Here is a 19,855-nt window from a genome sequence, read left to right on the forward strand (position 1 = left end):
TCGCAACTATGTAACGAGTGCATTGAATGGAATATTTAAAGGACAGGCTGTATTATTTAATGTATGCATCACACGTTTGAATATCAAATATTACAGAAATGATTCCCTTCGTATGCTACATAATGATATTCCAACAAGAATAGCAACACTTCTGTCTATCCATTCAGTTTTACAAAAGAAATGATACCTTAATATGCACTACCTCATATGTATATATATATACATGTCTGTATATTTTAAATCGGTTTCATAAATAAAGTTTGTATCTCATTCCCCTATATATTGAACGCATCTTGCTTGAGCATGTTAAAACATACTTGAATCTTGTCTCCCTGAACTTAGTACCGTTTTATCCATTATTTGATCACAATAATATACATCAAAGTAATGGGGTTTTTAATTGCAAAACAACATGTATTACTTTGGGTATCACAGTATATAGGGCGGACATAGCAAGAAATAAAGTCTAAGATTACTGTGTTTTATAACGGACATCGTGATATCATACAGATATTTTTTTCCATGTAAAATATTAAGTTAAACGTGTCCGATTATCGTTGATATTCCTTTGTTTTCGTGGCTGCCATCCTGATTCTTCACTTTCGACGAAGCACAACCTATAGCTTTAATCTAGATTCCACATCTCGAATATCGTCGATAGACCAAATGACGCTCACTCTTCACGAACGCTTGTTCTAAAATCCTAAGCCCTTTTGAACGGTCTCCTTTTAAATCTTAATGCTTATGTTTGGCCTCACTTTTATCGATTTTGAATATATCTACCATTTCATTAGAATGTTCACATAATATTAACAATTTGTTGCTTGTTTCTCTCTTTTAAATTCTTATTTCACGTACTTTTAGGATCGCTTAAAGTGCGCATGGACGTATAGTAATCAGATAATACGATTGATTATCTTGTGAGCCGAGTTCTAATGCACTACTGGAGATGGAGTGTATTTTGTATGTTCGTAATGTAAATGTTTTAAATATTTCACGACAAAGTGTGTTGAATGCACCTGTTGCCTGTTGTTTCCCGACAACCATGGCTGATTACTTTGGATTTTTTTTTATATCTCTTGTGGTAAGTGTTCTTTACATTTGTTTGTTTTTGTCTCTGTGAGCCAATTTAAATTTAAGTCATGAGCGATGTTCTTGTTTTTTCCGATCCCCTTGACACCATTTTTAGTTTCATTGATAATGATCTTATTGCTGTGTTCTTGTTTTGTCCCAATGCACAGCTGATTACTGGGGTGAGAACTGCCGTGGAATGATCAGACAACAGTCCGTGCCGCGCTAACGACTGTGAGCGGCGACACAGGGGAACGCTACTGCGCATATGCCTGGTGGGAAGCAATTACGTGTAAACAGTGCTAACAACTGAACTCGCAGACCTGCTCAGAATGTCGGTTAGCTGGTCCAAATTCTGCCACAGACAAAAAATGTCTGGAAAATGGAAATAAACAATTAAAGATATATCATACATCGCACTTGAATTTGAACTGGCAGCAGCAGGAATTAACCATACTATGTCATGTCATTGACCAGTAAAGTGTAGTGTTACCTATAAATGTCATTGACCAATCAAGTGTAGTGTTATATGAACTTGGCATTGACCAATCAAGTGAAGTGTTACATGTGCATATACATGTCATGATCAAGAGTCAGTTTTAGAGGCACACTTTTGGAAATAAAATATGTTATTTCAATGTTTAGTATCATTTTGTGCTAACTCTCGCGTTCTTTTTGTGATGACTGATTGGTTTAAATTTAAGCCGCCCGTTTTTGTACAAAGAGTTTAATTCTTTTCCGCCGAATGTCAATACTATGCAGTGCAAAGTTCTAGACCGGCTCAACTAAACACAATCCTGCATTCATATCTTATCAACCATTATTACGTCACGATATATAATTGGCGCAGACCAGATTTCTCACTCTGAAAGCAACATAGACCGACAGTTTAGACAACGTGGCTGATTTTTTCAATACGAGTTATTCCCCTTGGAACAGTTGGATCTATCAGAGTTACTTCCCATGGTTTTACTATGTCAGCAGGCCTACAGTCTGATTGTATAGCGATAACTTTGTAGCCGATGGGTAATAACTGATTTGTCATGGTACAGGTTGATGATTTGATGTATTATAGTGTACTAATTACAACAATTAATTATAAATCAATTATAAAAACATGCATCCAAAAGGTACGTGGCTATACTCAATTTCCGGAAGGGGACAGGACTAGATATTCTCTTACCCTGGACAGGGATATCCGCAGTTTTACCAGGGTGAGATTTTCTTCTCTCACCCTATGGAAAAGACAAGATACACGTGCCCTTTGCACGTTCTCAACAATTGCATTTCGTCACGTCAACAATAGCATGACGTCACGGTAACAGTACCATGACGTCATGTCGACAATTCAATCACGTCCCGTCAACATTTCCTTGCATTGATGTAACGTCAATATTATATACATAAGATGGTAAATAAGGTCAGAGAAAAATAATCATTCACCCCCGTGGGGTGAGACAGGGGAATCTCAACCCTCGGGGTAGGATACTTAAGCAGCCAAACACTCGGCAAGCCTCGTGTTTAGCAACTTAAGAATCTTCCCCTCGGGTTGAGATTCCCCTGTCTCACCCCACGGGGGTGAAAGATTCTATTAATCTATAGCTGTCCCGGAAGGGACAGGACTACATACTCTTTACCATTACCGGAAGGGGACAGGACTAGATACTTCATACCATTTTCGGAAGGAAACAGGACTAGATACTCTTTACCAGTTCCGGAAGGAAACAGGACTTGATACTCTTTAACAGTTCCTGAAGGAAACAGGGCTTGATACTCTTTACCATTTCCGGGAGGAAACAGGACTAGATTCTCTATACCAGTCCAGGAAGGAGACAGGGTAGATTCTCTATACCAGTCCCGGAAGGAGACAGGGCTAGATATTCTATGCCATATCTGGAAGGAAACGGGACTAGATAATCTATACCAGTCCCGGGAAGAAACTGAGCTCGATAATCTATACCAGCTCCGGATGGAAACAAGGCTACATAGTACAGTTCCGGTAGGAAATAGGGCTAGATACTCTAACCCAACTTTCTTCTACGGAGACCAACTGAGGTCATTACGTCTTTTGTTAGTCGTTTCAACTTTGTTTCAAAGTTTTCGCTAATTGAAAGATTATTAAATTTGCTAATAACGGAAAGAAAAGAACTCTCTTATTCCCACCATCTTTGCTGGTTTTCCTGATCCTTGCCTAAATAAGTCTTTAAATAAATATACATGCTAGCAGTGTTCAATTCAGTAATGGATTGAATCAGAAAGGATAGCAGCTATATTTAGATGGGATTTCCGCCGAGACCATAAATCGTCTATAATTCAACTTGGATATGTTGTATTTATAACTTAATGCTGACTATGTAGAACGGTGTTTTCCCTTGGAACATCTGCGCGTGATTTGATAAACGGATGTGCATTTCTCGTTTTAACTATCTGTTATGGAAAAGCCTTTAATTGGCAAAAGTAAAACATGCAAGAAACTAATAAGTTGGTCGACACCGCCCGCGGTTCCGGATTCTCCTCGACTTGACGTGTCGCTCCTGTCTGAATCATAACAGCTTATGTTCATCACTGTGCCTCTAATGTCTGAATAAACTCCGACAACACTCGACACTTACACTCTTTCAGTGGTACATAAATCAAAGGAGCCGATGTTCTAGTGATTTATTACAATGTACAAATACTGCTAGTACGTTTTCAGAATCAGGTAGCATTTGACGAAACTAGAACGTTTTAGAAGAGAAATGCTACAACGTAATGCATTTTCCTTTCAATGTATGTGTATTGCAATATTTCCGTGTACAAGTATCAAAAACTCCTCTAGCACGTTTAATGTTGAAACCTTAACAAAGATATTCATAATTATGTGTTCCGGATTTGGACTACAAGATATGGTTTTAACTATGATATATAGTTAGTATCTTATAAGAGTGTTCAAAGGAAGGGTTATGAATAAAGAATTAATTGCATTAACTGTTATAAAAAAGACTGTCTAAAACAAACAAAAACAACAACGCATTTGGAAAAATTACTTTTAAATTATTGCTAACCCTTTTTTTCTTTCATTTTTCTCATTTTTAATTTGAATGTAGGTTTTAAAGATAGCAAGTGATTCATCATTCCTATGTGATTTTAGTCATCATATCCTTACAAAATACTACTTCTAAGACTAGTGTAGGTCTGTTTCTTTCACGACACACGCAGTGGTCATGTATTTAGATCGAATGTAGATAATGTCACGTCCTCAAAATAAGAAGCGATATGATGACCACAAACCATGAGACATTCTAACTATATCTGACACTACACAACGACAATCCGCGAACTTTAAAGCAGTATTTTTGGAATGCGTACACTCGGTCCTATTCATCCTCTGACAATTCCTACTGCAGTTTACAAACTGTCATTGAACGGAATTCCAAATTGACATTTTGTTATGAAGGAAACGTTAAGATGTTAATTGTATTTATATTCGAGAGGTTTAGAATACGAGTAAGGCGCTTCTATACAAACTAATTAATATATAAGTTGTCGATACTTTAGTACCATACTCTCGCGGTACTTAATTGAAGCGACTTGTGTCGTAATAGTCGCCGTAAGCATATTATTTAGCTGCCAGACAAGGTGATTACTAATGATATCAATAATTGAGGAACGCAGCTGAACCACTTGTCTACGAATGACGTTATTAAAAACCGCTCGTGCATTTTACAGTCAGTTTTTTAGTTGTGCGAGAAAATAACAGGATATGATTATTGATCATTTAACTGACCACGAGAATAGGAGAGCAGAGTATAATTATTGCTCATTTAACTGACCACGAAAATAGGAGAACAGATTATAATTATTCATAATCAACTGACCACGAGAATAGGAGAACAGAGTGTAATTATTCATATTTAACTGACCACGAGAACAGGAGAACAGGGTATAATTATTGATCATTTAACTGTCCCGAGAATAGGAGAACAGAGTGTAAATATTGCTCATTTAACTGACCACGAGAATAGGAGAAAAGAGTAAAATTATTGATTATTTAAATGTCAAGAAAATAGGAGAACAGAGTATACTTATTGATCATTTAACTGTCGCGAGAATAGGAGAACAAAGTGTAATTATTGATCATTTAACTGTCGCGAGAATAGGAGAACAGAGTAAAATTATTGATGATTTAAATGTCGCGAGAATAGGAGAACACAGTGTAATTATTGCTCATTTAACTGACCACGAGAATAGGAGAACAGATTGTAATCATTGATCATTTAACTGACCACGAGAATAGAAGAACAGGGTTTAATTATTGATCATTTAACTGACCACGAGAATAGGAGAACAGGGTTTAATTATTGATGATTTAACTGACCACGAGAATAGGAGAACAGAGTGTAATTATTGATCATTTAACTGGCCGGAGGAATGGGAGAATATCATTCAACTGGTTAATTGATTATGACTAGGTAGGGTTTCTTTTATCATCAGATAAATCGGTTTTGGAAGGAGGAGATATAATGGTCTATATGTAAATAAAAACAAAGATTGCAGTCATCACGAAAAAGATTCTTCTTATGTCATGATACTATGAGGAAAAAAGTCTTCAAACAGACTTCGAAAAGTAAAGGAGCACCAAACCAAATCTGGGCAGATTTCTGTAATGGTATTGAATTTCAACATTGAAAATATTTGCTTAACCACATAATGTTGAGTTATTCTAATATTAACCGAAGTACTGTCAATGTACTATGAATTAATTATCTTCTAATGTCGTTATTGAGGATTTCATCATCGACACAACAAGTATATATTGCCCTGGAAAATAGTAGACAAAAGCAAATATAGTACGTTCACAGGGAATCTTTATTGTAAGAGCCGAAACGTTCATAAGCAATGGATGACAGGTTGGTTACAACATCGTTAGAAGAAAAAAAAAAAGAAATAAAAATCTCTTCCTCCCAACCACACCATCAGTATACAGCTGTAGTACACTCACAACCACACCATCAGTATACAGCTGTAGTACACTCACAACCTCACCATCAGTATACAGCTGTAGTACTCTCACAACCACACCATCAGTATACAGCTGTAGTACACTAACAACCACACCATCAGTATACAGCTGTAGTACACTCACAACCTCACCATCAGTATACAGCTGTAGTGCACTCACAACCTCACCATCAGTATACAGCTGTAGTACACTCACAACCACACCATCAGTATACAGCTGTAGTACTCACACAACCACACCATCAGTATACAGCTGTAGTGCACTCACAACCTCACCATCAGTATACAGCTGTAGTACACTCACAACCACACCATCAGTATACAGCTGTAGTACTCACACAACCACACCATCAGTATACAGCTGTAGTACACTCACAACCACACCATCAGTATACGGCTGTAGTACACTCACAACCACACCATCAGTATACAGCTGTAGTACACTCACAACCACACCATCAGTATACAGCTGTAGTACTCTCACAACCACACCATCAGTATACAGCTGTAGTACACTCCCAACCTCACCATCAGTATACAGCTGTAGTACACTCACAACCTCACCATCAGTATACAGCTGTAGTACACTCACAACCACACCATCAGTATACAGCTGTAGTACACTCACAACCACACCATCAGTATACAGCTGTAGTACACTCACAACCTCACCATCAGTATACAACTGTAGTACTCACAACCACACCATCAGTATACAGCTGTAGTACACTCACAACCTCGCCATCAGTATACAGCTGTAGTACACTCACAACCTCACCATCAGTATACAGCTGTAGTACACTCACAACCTCACCATCAGTATACAGCTGTAGTACTCACAACCTCACCATCAGTATACAGCTGTAGTACACTCACAACCACACCATCAGTATACAGCTGTAGTACACTCACAACCTCACCATCAGTATACAACTGTAGTACTCACAACCACACCATCAGTATACAGCTGTAGTACACTCACAACCTCGCCATCAGTATACAGCTGTAGTACACTCACAACCTCACCATCAGTATACAGCTGTAGTACACTCACAACCTCACCATCAGTATACAGCTGTAGTACTCACAACCTCACCATCAGTATACAGCTGTAGTACTCACAACCTCACCATCAGTATACAGCTATAGTACACTCCACTCACATCAGTATACAGCTGTAGTCTACAACCTCACCATCAGTATACAGCTATAGTACACTCACAACCTCACCATCAGTATACAGCTGTAGTACACTCACAACCACACCATCAGTATACAGCTGTAGTACACTCACAACCTCACCATCAGTATACAGCTGTAGTACACTCACAACCTCACCATCAGTATACAGCTGTAGTACACTAACAACCTCACCATCAGTATACAGCTATAGTACACTCACAACCTCACCATCAGTATACAACTGTAGTACACTAATAACACCATCAGTATACAGCTGTAGTACACTAACAACCACACCATCAGTATACAGCTGTAGTACACTCACAACCACACCATCAGTATACAGCTGTAGTACACTCACAACCTCACCATCAGTATACAACTGTAGTACACTCACAACCTCACCATCAGTATACAGCTATAATACACTAACAACCACACCATCAGTATACAACTGTTCCTTCATCAATTAAACAATTAACGCAATTTCCGGTTGAGCAAACGGCCAGACAATTGATTTTAGAGTTATCCCCCTTTATAACCCTTCTGATACAATGTAAAAATGTGTGATGATTTGAATCAAATTGCGACTTCCATGTTAGACACAACAAAATTATGTCAAACATGTTAAAATGTAAAATGATAGAAAGTGCCTCGATAATCAATATAAAGTATGTTCATCGGAAACGTAAGAGACAGGAATTCTTGATTGGTCGTTTGCTCATTCATATATTTATAGCTCATTCATATATTTATAACAATGTAATGTTTGTATACAATTACAACAAACAATTGAACAACGCATCATATCGGTAAAACTGTTTGGGGTGCAGAAAGGCTGTACACGGGAAAATAATACTGTAAGTATTTAAATACTCTGAAAGCAAAAATAAGAAACGTAAAATTTCAAGCATGTTATAAGATGATGTCATAAAAGTTACAAATACTGAGTAATTTGTTTCACGGAATGTTTTGGTCTGTTCCTCTGTGATAATTTACTGAAATATTAACCGTTCGCTTTTTTCATCATAGATATACAACATCTGTTTGAATGACGTATTTAAAAAATATTTAATGATAAGGTAATTTCCTTCTGGGATAAATGAATGAACTCTGTATCAATTTTTAATATATACCTGGTTCTCGAGTTTCCTACTTCTCGCGCCTGTTTGAATAGGCGAGCGAACGAAAGTTTACCACTAATCTTCCTCGGTACCCTAATATATAACCGATTAATCATCTTTCCGGATTTTTACCTTCGCTTGACCCCATCGATTATTGTCCACTAACGTCAATCGCACTCTTTATCCAAATCCTTATTAGAGATAATTAATTTTAGAGTCACCTTTCCGGATTTTTATCTTTACTCGACTCTGTCATTTATTTTCCACTAACGTTAATCGCATCCTTTATCCAAATCCTTATTAGGATATTAATTTTACATTAATACACTGCTTGTATAATAGACCGAGGAGAAAGTGAATACCGATGATGAGTGTTTCAGATAATGTTAAAAAATACACCATAATTAATTACATTTAATAAAACTGTTTCACTACGCCAGAATTCCAGTGTTCCGAAGCATACTTCCATTGATCAAACAGCTGTTTGTGGTAAAGATCACGTGGATTTAGGATACTTTAGAATCGATGATTAAATTTTGTACCTGTAGTTCAACTACAGACATACATCTGACCATTTCTAGCTAGTTTATTTTTTTTATTTGAGATTGAAATGCTTATGACCATTAGTTTCCACGTACAGCTAAGTAACCGACACAGGGATTTTTTTTTTAACAATCTTATTTATTCATTAATTTGATTTTTTTGTGATTATCATACAGTCGCTTAATTCATAAAAAATAGACACACTCAAAAATACCTAATATACATTATCTGTCAAATGTTAGTTTATACCGTCTCACACAGAACACCTGACTAGTTTAAGTCTTTTTCAACGGAGAGTGGTAGTATATACCGTCTCTTACAAAACATCTAAAAAAAAAAAACACAGAAAATGTAAAAAAAAAAAAACAAACAAAATCAACGGATACAGTCCCTACGTGTCGCACACAAATTAATGTTTTCTATGCCAAACAATGTACGCCTAGTAAACTCCATACTACATACATATATTACTATAAATTTTCAAAATATTATATTTAATTATCCATGATTTAATTAATGTATATATGTCAAATGGCGAAATCTAGTAACCTTCTTTTTTATAACAGGAGTTAGTATGACTTGTTAACAAAAAATGAATTATATGTTACAATGATGAAGGAAGACAATATGGCACGTGCCCTGAAACAGCCACTAACACACGACACGTGTACCAAATCGCCTCGCCAGAAAACCACCTCGCCGAGTCGACAAACTGACCTTGTAGACATCTTTCGATGTCGTGATGGTGAACAGCTAGATAACCTAATATGATCTGAGTGACAAGTCGTGAATGGACACCTTGACCCTAATGTATAGTGTAGTGTAACTAATTGTACAGATATTACATATTAAACAAATTACAAATCCCAACAGAAAATCATATTTATATGGCAGATCTTGTTCCACAGCCGCTCATAAATTTTTGATCACTTTAAAATGGCTTCACTAAAATCTGTTTGTGTGGTGTTAGCGTCATCTCACAATGGTACGAATGTCGACATGATTTTACTTTAAAGGCACGATGTTTGACAGATGACGTAACAATTAACATAAAAACACATACAAGCTAATGTAGTCCATTACAATCTAATTAAAATATATATTGTTCATTCCACTACGTTATATGAACATGCAGAAATATATTTTAATTAGATTGAGTCCTGTCCATTATAACCAACGATACATAATTCAATTCAAAAATGATTTCCCTTGTTACAAAATTTAAGAAAACATACAAAGGTCTTTGGTCGATCAGTATAACTCTTAAATGTGTAGATATTGTGTATATCAGCCTTCCGCGCGTCGCCTTAAAAGTAAGAACATTCCCTGCTAAAATTATGTATTGTACAATGTATACTACTATCTGAGGTCTGTACTGCCAACTCTCAGGCAAAGTCCTTTTTATTTAGACAGTTCCCGTACATTGTATACATGGTAACGAATTGTTATAGAAAGACTTGTCATATTGATAATGTAATGTAATATACAGTTACATGTATAAGTCACAATTGACGAGTTGTTTTCTGTTAATATTATTTGTTTTAAATGCCTGTTAACTGTAGTTACTGTCAGTCTACGAGTACAGAGAGTTGTCATAGTTACGTTGTGTAATTTACTTAGATGTTTCTGCTTCATTTCAACAGAATCGATGACCTAATTGATAGCATGGTTAGAAAAGGCATAGTAGATATCACCGATACATGTACATACATGTTTCCACTTATAGAGTAGCATGTCATGGTCCTACTATGGTAAAACACTTGCCTTTCACCTAGGCGGCCGGGGTTGATTCCCAGATCGGACGTAAGAAGGTATGGAGTCACCTGCCCGTGGGATTTCTCGATCCCAGTATTCCGGTTCGCTATCCAAAGTAAGACGCCTCACACTCTTCCATCCGGGCCAACAAGCGTGATTAATATCAGATAGTATAACTTGTTTCTCAAATTAAATCAAGTTTACACTCTCATACAGTGAATAAAACTGACCTCTATATGTCCTCGCTGAAACCCAATGGCCCTCACAAATCCCTCATAGCTTAGCGACCCTCCATGTTTCTTAGTTATACTAATTATCCCTGTAGACTTTTAGTAACTACATGTACAAAATAGATTAACTGTCAAACTGAATCCACGTTACCACGTGACTTATTGGAATCAATAAATGGGTTTATAGTGCGAGATCTCAAAATATATGTTGTTTCTAACGTTTTATTTAAAGCTTCTTTAATTAAGTTTTTGGTATATATAGTAAATCACGGACGATGTACAGAGGATGAGGAAATAAATGGTCATATATACAACTTCAATGGTTCAGTAAAATATGTTTAAATGTGTGGATTACAGCTCAGACGTCTGAATGACCCATCCACGTGTACTGCTCTCATTTAATGTCATAAAACCAAGACAACAGTACATCCTTACGTACATTGTGTGTCTGTATCCGACCAAATCATAGACAGGTGACATTTATAAAGAAAACAAAGATAATGTCTCATCGGGACGAAAGAAATGCTAGTCTGAAAACAAAAACACTACCCAGGAAAAGTGAAATGATATAGCCAGAAAGCAAAATCTCTGTTTAGGAAGAGAGAAGTTCTAGCCAGAGAGGAAAAACTTCATCCAGGGACAGAGAACTGCTAGTCAGAGAAGACACACTTTATCGCGGGCAGAGAATTGCTAGTCAGAGAAGACAAACTTTATCCAGGGACAGATACATGCTAGTATTACTTTATCCAGAAACAGAGAAGTGCTAGTCGGAGAAGACAAACCTTATCCATGGACAGAAAAATTCTAGTCAGAGAAGAAAAACTTTATCCAGGGACAGACAACTGCTAGTCAGAGAAGACACACTTTATCCAGGGACAGAGAACTGCTAGTCGGAGAAGACAAACTTTATCCAGGGACAGAAAAGTGCTAGTCAGGGAAGACAAACTTTATCCATGGACAGAGAAATGCTAGTCAGAGAAGACAAACTTTATCCAGAGACAGACAACTGCTAGTCAGAGAAGACACACTTTATCCATGGACAGAGAACTGCTAGTCAGAGAAGACACACTTTATCCTGGGCAGAGAACTGCTAGTCAGAGGAGAAAAACTTTATCTAGGGACAGAGATATGCTAGTCAGAGAAGACACACTTTATCGCAGGCAGAGAACTGCTAGTCAGAGAAGACAAACTTCATCCAGGGACAGAGAACTGCTAGTCAGAGAAGACAAGCTTTATCCAGGGACAGAGAACTGCTAGTCAGAGAAGAAAAACTTTATCCATGGACAGAGAACTGCTAGTCGAAGAAGACAAACTTTATCCATAGACAGAGAAATGCTAGTCAGAGAAGACAAACTTTATCCATGGACAGAGAACTGCTAGTCAGAGAAGACACACTTTATCGCGGGCAGAGACCTGCTAGTCAGAGAAGACAAACTTTATCCAGGGACAGAAAACTGCTAGTGAGAGAAGAAAAACTTTATCCATGGACAGAGAACTGCTAGTCGAAGAAGACAAACTTGATCCATAGACAGAGAAATGCTAGTCAGAGTAGAAAAAACTGATCTATGGACAGAGACATGCCAGTCGGAGAAGATACAAATAAAACATTTAATTGACCAGGTGATCTCGTACATTTTCTATCAAAGAGACGAATTCAGCAAAAAGTTCGTTTTCTAATTCTCCTGGCGCTATATAAATGTATAATTACTAGAGTTACTGGTATCAGTTTTTATTAAGACAGGCCATGGTTTATAAATATTTGGCTGTATCTGTAACAGTTTGTATATCTTATAGACGATAGTGGACAAGTTAAAGGGTTTTATTGACAAAGTAAGTACATCGATGATGTTTAACATTCTTAAAACAATTATATTAGATGTCCCATCTTGGATGAGGATAGACAAAATCATGTTGTTAGTTTTAAAACTATTGAAGAATAATACAAATCCAATCGAATTTTCACACTTCATTCATAATTTACGACAACAAACGGCTGAATCACAACCAAAATGAGGAAAGATAATACATGTTTCAATATCTTACAATTTTCGTCACTCTGGTGAGAATAAAAGCCGACGTGTAGACCATAAACCGATCGAATTTAATACTTCGCGTTAACCTGCCGGACGAGGTCGGATGTATATGATACATCAGACTGGACCTATCTGTATTAAAGTCATTATATATACATAAAATATCCATATAGAGTAAAGCGTTTTAATGAATGATATTCGACAGTTGAAAATACCACTTCCGTCCACCTGCTGTTTAGAAGTAAACATTCGTCTGTATCCCGGAGAAATGTGTTTTTGTCCTGCCTCCAGGACTAACATGGATAAGCCAACGTGTCATATATCACGTAACACATCCAGATCTCGATAGTCGCCTCACTCAACATGGTTTCCGATTCCAATTTCAGCCCATTCCAGCTCATTTATTACAATTGCACAACATTTGGTTTCAATGAAGCATTCTTCATTCCCTCCATAGCTGCCCCAATGTCTCACAGATACAATGATAAATTATATTTTTCGTGATTGCTTCGTCTTATGTAACAACTTACCACATTCAGCTGTCCTCAATTCACATTAAATACCCGCCCGCTTGATTGAATACACCTCAATACACAGTGTTTACGTTATTAAGCAACATATACCCACACTCCTCTTTTCAATATTAGAAATCTTAAATATATCATATGTACCTAGTACAATGACCTTGAATGTTAGGTTCAGACAAGATTTATATCATTTTAACGAGCGTCTACAGCTGATTGAGAGAGAGAGAGAAAACATGTCAACTTGAAAATTTAGTACTGATCGGAACATGGTCTATGTTATATCTCCTATCCAGATATTCTGTCGCCTTGTCGTCCCAAGTTTAGGCTGTTTCTTGGTTTCCTCCTCAACTCTAAGCCTTATGTCGAATTCCGAGTTAAATGTTGAATCTATTTGTGTTTTGTTTTGTTACTGTTTTTGTTTATATCAACAATGAATTTAATGACAATCAATGTATGTTGTATGTTGGGAATGAGACTTTCTGATAATTTCATTCAAGTGAAATGTAAAATATTTAACAAAATACATGTATTTACAGAAGAACGAGGCATCACAATAAATGCACTACAAAGTGGGCAAAAGTTTCCTCGCGGTAACATGGTAGACACTCCCACCAAAGGGACAGCAACCCAGTCAAAGTCGACGTTGTACCATAGGATTCTAAATGGCACTTAAACACAAAGGCCAAACTGTGACGTTCTATCGTGGTATTATGTTGAAACTCCCACCAAGAGGGACACCTCCGTCGAAGATTGACGTTACGCCACAGGATTGTAAATGGCACTTGAAAACCAAGGCCAAACCTTGACGTTCTATCGCGGTGTTGACGGAATAGCATGGAGTGTTGTGATTGGCTTTGAATGTCGTTTTTACCTTCAGGACTTATGTTGAAACTCGCACCAAGAAAAACATCACAGTCAACGGTTGACATTTTATGGCAGTATGATGTTGAACACAGGAACACCTCGTTGAAAGTTTGACGTTGCGTTACCGCATTTTGATGGTCCTTCAACCAAGATGATGCCTCGGGTCAATGTTTGACGTTACGTTGCAGTACGATGGTGGAAACAGGGACACTTCGGTCAAAGTTTAACATTATGGTTCATGTGTGGAGTCATGGCGGTGGTCTGAGACTGGGAACGGACCGCGTGGTACATCTTCGATGATTTACTCTGGATGTTATCGCACGCCATCTCAAACAGACAGTCACGGAATTGTCGGCTCATGGCACAGTACATACAGAAGTTAGCGGAACTGTTGATCAACGACATCAGATCCAACGTTTCTGCAAATAGCATATACGTGTTCTCCATAAAATTCTCCACACAGAGACACAACACAACCAAGATGGAGGACGGCATTTGTGTGACGATGTACATAACGATGATCGCCAATAACATGATTGTCGTACGCTTGTGTTGTTTAAGACGGTTCGCACATTGTGCGCCTTTCAGCGTCAGCGTCCTTTTTTTACTCTCGTGTAAACTTCGTAACAGAAGACCTCCGAATATACATATCAAAACACAAGGAAACACCTTTCCTATTAAAATAAACACTCCAGATGCTGTCTTTTGTAGCCAGGTCATGTCGCTAGCACCGAGATTAGTGAGGCCAGTTAACTTAATCGTGCCGTTGTTGTTTTCCACCTTGTATATGATATAAACTGGAAGGTAACAGAGAACTGTACATACATATACGACTATGACAAGAATCACAGAGTTCTGTACCTTCATGATGGACTTATTGTTGCCCATAGACTTGATGTAGATATATCTGACAATGGCCATACAGACGCCGAGCCAGATGGAGATGGTGTGGGTTGTGATACTGAGGCCTGAGTGGATGGCCATATACCATACCCACCCGTAGGTATACTTGTCTTTTGTCCTCTCAAGACCGTGAATGATGTAGAAATGAATACAGTAGGGCATGTAGCAAAGCATTGTCAGAACATCGGCTATAGCTATCCCAGCTAGTATACAGTTGATAGGGTGAGCGAAGATTTTTCTTGGTTAAAATCAAAATGTTGACGACATTTGTAGGTACTCCGAAACAACAGATGATGAGGCTGGCGTATCCGTGGATTGAGAAGATAAAACAGGCGTAAGCTAATAATCCCTCCACGTGTGGGCCACACTGGTCATGGTGACCGGTCACGTTGGTATCGTTGCTCGAATTCATGTTTGGGACGAAAGGTCAGTCGAGATGGAATGGTATGGTCCTATCTGAAATCAGAAAAAATATGGTATTTGGTGTTTTTTATATTCACTCAGTTCTTAATTCTTAACGCATAAGTAGCTATAATTAAGAATGAAAGCAGAAAACAAGTCTATACTTCTTGACCCGTGATAAATATTCCAAAATTACTGGATTCATTGTCCATGTACAAGTTAAAGTTAATATACATTAACACATATCCTTTCCTAGTTCACATCCTGCTAGTCTCCTAATCCCATACTGTTATAGTAGTATATACACATTAACAAGTTTGTTGTCTCATAAAGATGTAAACTGTGGCATGTTGCTCTTTTTTTCTTTTCTTTTTATTTAATCATTGATGTCAATTTTTTTTTAGCTTCTTCGGGGTATGAAAACAAATTGTGTTTGCAACTTGTTTTATGTACAATTTTACTGGATTTATATGGGATTCTTTTTCTCAAATCAATACGCAATGTCAATTGTCGTATTGTGACGTCACATTTTTCGCGCCATTCTCGGATTTTTTTTTCATTTAAGCATTGATGTCATTTTTTTTTAGTTTCATAGGGGTATGAAACAAATTTTGTTTGCAAACTATGAATACGCGTAGTGGATTCTTACAGAAGTTTGCAAACCAAATTTGTTTCATACCCCGATGAAACTAAAAACAAAATTTACATCAACGCTTATAATCAATTTTTGAAAATGTTTTTCCAATTTAAAACATGTTTTATGTACAATTTTACTAGGTTTTAATGGGATTCTTTTTCTCAAATCAATACGCAACGTCAATTGTCGTATTGTGACGTCACATTTTTCGCGCCATTCTCGGAATTTCTTTCATAGAAGAATGAAAAGAATTTTTTCGGCCAATCACATTTGAGTATTTACCATGAAAACAAAGAAAAATTAATTATAGTGGTATGAAAACAAATCCCAACCAATCAGAAGGCCGCATTCTGCTTACAAACAATGGGGCGTGAAGGTCTATTGTACAGAAAGCTATACAGTAACTATATCACAGTCAATGTCTCTGCTAGCATGTTTGAAATAGTTGATCTAGCTGAGTTGATGCCAAACCATTCCAATGTTAATTGATTAAGTTATATGACGTCACTTCCGGGCTGATAAGAGAACTCACAGACTGATGATTTGTGGTATCTGATTGAATCCCATGGGATACCAAGTCGGGACAAGCAGAACCAGAGTGGTGAAATCAAATCATGCGGGACTGTTTGTTTAGTTGTTATTTGATGTTTGTTTAGTGGTTACTTGACGATTGTTGGTGGATATTATTGACTTTACTGTTCTCGATTACAACACAGTAAAACTCATATTGCATTAGGTTGCGTGTGTGTCGACAATCGATGTGTTTGAAATGTTAAACAATACTATTATATACGATCATAAATTTTGATCAACTTCCACATTTATATATCAATTACGCAAGGAAGATTTCATAAAATAAATACAATGTCGTATGGCATGGTAATGGGAACACCAGTGTAGTCGAAACACGTTTAACATACTTCTTGATGCATTAGTAACGATCCATTTTTCTAATGTAGTCATATGAAGACATTATTGGAGACGGAAATGAAATCGGAGTTCCCATGGAATCGGCAGGATTCACACTATCTGTTCTTTGAATCGGGCTCTAATTGATAGCGACAGAAACGGGCACTCTAATTCTGTTACGATTTCTCTATGGCAATCACACCTTTAGAAGTCGCAATCGTTCTAACTTTACAAAAAACGACCCATATTTTCAGCAAAGATACTTTTTTTTTTTTTTTTTTACAAAATACTGATTATATTTGAATGCAGTTTTTCGATGAGCGGCAAATAATATTACTTTTGAAAATCCTGAATTCTGTCCATTATACCCAACAATACCCAGCGAACAAGGAACTAATTTACGTACTCTTCAGGGACGGAATAGTCGTGAACAGAATACTGCTTTTTTGTTAATGATTTCGAGTATCGTAAAATGTTTTTAACTTTAAAAAAAATCAATATTTTGTTCATTATCGTCAAAATAACTTAATGAGATGAATTATATTTCAGCATACGTTTGATATTGGGAGTTGATATTGTAGTATCATTATTGGTTTCTATTTAAATACAGTGTGTAAGTATTTTACAAACTTTGACCACGGATATATTTGTTAGTTCACTCATGTGAAATATCTGCCAAACTCTCAATGATTTACAGTATACAATAAGAATAGTTATCGATCATTTAAGCAATCGTTGATAATTTACATATATAGATAACGATTTACGCTTAATGATTAAAGTATGAAGACCCACTGTGCAGTTGTTTGTAAGATGTAAAACAATGCAAATGAGGTAGATGGATTTGTCTGCACTCCCATTGCTGCCTGTGATGACACAGAACTTTTTTTGTCGGTGATTGCTAAAAAAACAAATGGTCGTTATCAATGGTGTAAATGCCCAATTTTAAGTGCTGAAACCCTTCAGCTGAATAATGATTATTGCCATTGATTGTGTTTTCCTCGGCAAGAAGAGTGAAAATGCGCATTCATCGTTGTACTAATTTGCTTAATTTTAATTTGCGTCTACAGTTCATAGCACACGATGTAGATATGTAGATTTGCAGTTTGTTCAATTTGATCAACCGCCATACATTTAATTGTGGAACGTTGGGGTTAGAGTCAGGACCCATGATATCAAAACATGTTGACAACATGCCACTCGGCACTTTCACAACGATAAGCATGCGCGCTGTGTTTCCGCTCGCGTGAAAACGATTGAATGAGTTCGGGGGGAATTGTTTGATTTAATGATTAATTTCTGTTCGTTTTTAAAAACTACTTTTGATGCAAAAATGAGAAAACAGCAAATGCAATATTGCTTAAAAGGTCATTTTTATCAGCGAGACACTAAAGGTCTCGAGTTTTAGACGATATAACAGAAGACGCCATTAGGCCACTCCTTACCCGGCGATTGACTCCATTTGATGGGACCATTCTTCCATCAGTGGACTGTTTTATCACATTGATAAATATAAATAGAGTTGACAATCATAATGCTTCCTTTCAATAGCTCTATTGACATGGTTAATTGCGACATTCTTTGATATCAAACATTAATGTGACACCTTAACTGTGTTATACTGCTGTTTTTATGTTTTTCGTTTTGACTATAGAACCAATGACCGATTATATGACCTGCTCGCTTTACACTAGAAATGCATAAGTTCTGACAACACTCATTTGGTATCCTAAGCATGTATCACATTTGAAAAGATAGGCCCTGTGGGTCGGTTTCGCTCTCATGGAAATTTGAGTGATCATGGCAAAACACTACCCGAATAACCACGTCCTTTGACCCAGTGACCTTGATCTTTTCTCAGTTGACTCCTTGTTTTATTCCAATCAACACAACATTCATTAGTGAAAAGATACAAATTCGGACCTTGATCTTTTACCTTGAATTTTGACCTCAGTATATATTTTTGTGAACTGATCATCTTGACCTAATGACATTTAAATTAGTCAATAGGTACTTTTAAGTTTACAGCCGGGAACTAGATTTTTGGATGGACAAGCGGACGGCTGAACGGACTGACGACGGACGCCATAAGCTCACCTTGGTCCTTCAGATATGCTATATGTAATATTGATATTAGTCTTAATGTATAACCGGATGTGATAGGTGTTGTATCAAGCATGCACCGGAAGTGAAGCGTGAACCTTGAATGGCGTTGTCAAAGGTATATGATCAACGATCACAAAAACATCGTCTAATTAATTGATATATAACTTTATAAAGTATGAAATATAATGAAATATAAGTGTATTAATTAACCTTTCTGTTACCTTTGATATTAAGTGATAGTGCGATTTTTATATGTTTAAACTCGCTAGGTAGGTATTGTTGGTACGGTAATAATGAGTTGCCGCAAAACTATTGTCAATGTTCCCATTAATTACGATCAACACAGTGGGAAAAAATGCAAGATATGTTAAATTCATTGATTCACCTTGAGAATCGTTTCCCTTAAAACTGTACATATATGTTTTACGTGGATATCGTAGACTCCATGATATACGGGGTGAAATTCAGGATTGATCACTTACCCTCGAACATGAAAACAATACATTATCCATGACCAGAGAAAGAAGATTTATCAGACATTTTCTGTTAATTCATAACTTTTGTTCAT

At 36.9% G+C, this 19,855-nt stretch overlaps 1 protein-coding gene and 1 long non-coding RNA gene across 6 annotated transcripts; both read right to left on the minus strand.

Annotated features, from left to right (window-relative positions):
• Nucleotides 1-5,898: 5,898 nt before the first annotated feature.
• LOC117345142 lies at nucleotides 5,899-8,942 on the minus strand. Of its 5 annotated transcripts, XR_004536358.1 has the most exons (5): nucleotides 7,262-8,931; nucleotides 7,022-7,129; nucleotides 6,916-6,987; nucleotides 6,774-6,881; nucleotides 5,899-6,739 (listed from the first exon to the last, which is right to left on the minus strand). It is a non-coding gene; the product is annotated as an uncharacterized LOC117345142 (long non-coding RNA). The 5 variants fall into 5 exon arrangements; XR_004536360.1 differs by having other exon boundaries at nucleotides 6,774-6,987; nucleotides 7,298-8,942; XR_004536359.1 differs by lacking the exon at nucleotides 6,916-6,987 and having other exon boundaries at nucleotides 7,262-8,930.
• Nucleotides 8,943-12,857: 3,915 nt separating this feature from the next.
• Nucleotides 12,858-15,683, minus strand: LOC117345141 (sex peptide receptor-like). Its single transcript, XM_033908135.1, has one exon. It carries the CDS (start codon nucleotides 15,405-15,407, stop codon nucleotides 14,547-14,549), a length of 861 nt encoding a protein of 286 aa, XP_033764026.1. The 5' UTR covers nucleotides 15,408-15,683; the 3' UTR covers nucleotides 12,858-14,546.
• Nucleotides 15,684-19,855: the final 4,172 nt, after the last annotated feature.

The sequence above is a fragment of the Pecten maximus genome, chromosome 16 (assembly GCF_902652985.1).
Source record: "Pecten maximus chromosome 16, xPecMax1.1, whole genome shotgun sequence".
Classification (NCBI taxonomy): Eukaryota; Metazoa; Mollusca; class Bivalvia; order Pectinida; family Pectinidae; genus Pecten; species Pecten maximus.

What these genes read in the sequence shown, in the direction of transcription:
- LOC117345141 (XM_033908135.1), bottom strand. Translation starts at nt 15,407, where the DNA reads ATGCTTTGCTACATGCCCTACTGTATTCATTTCTACATCATTCACGGT.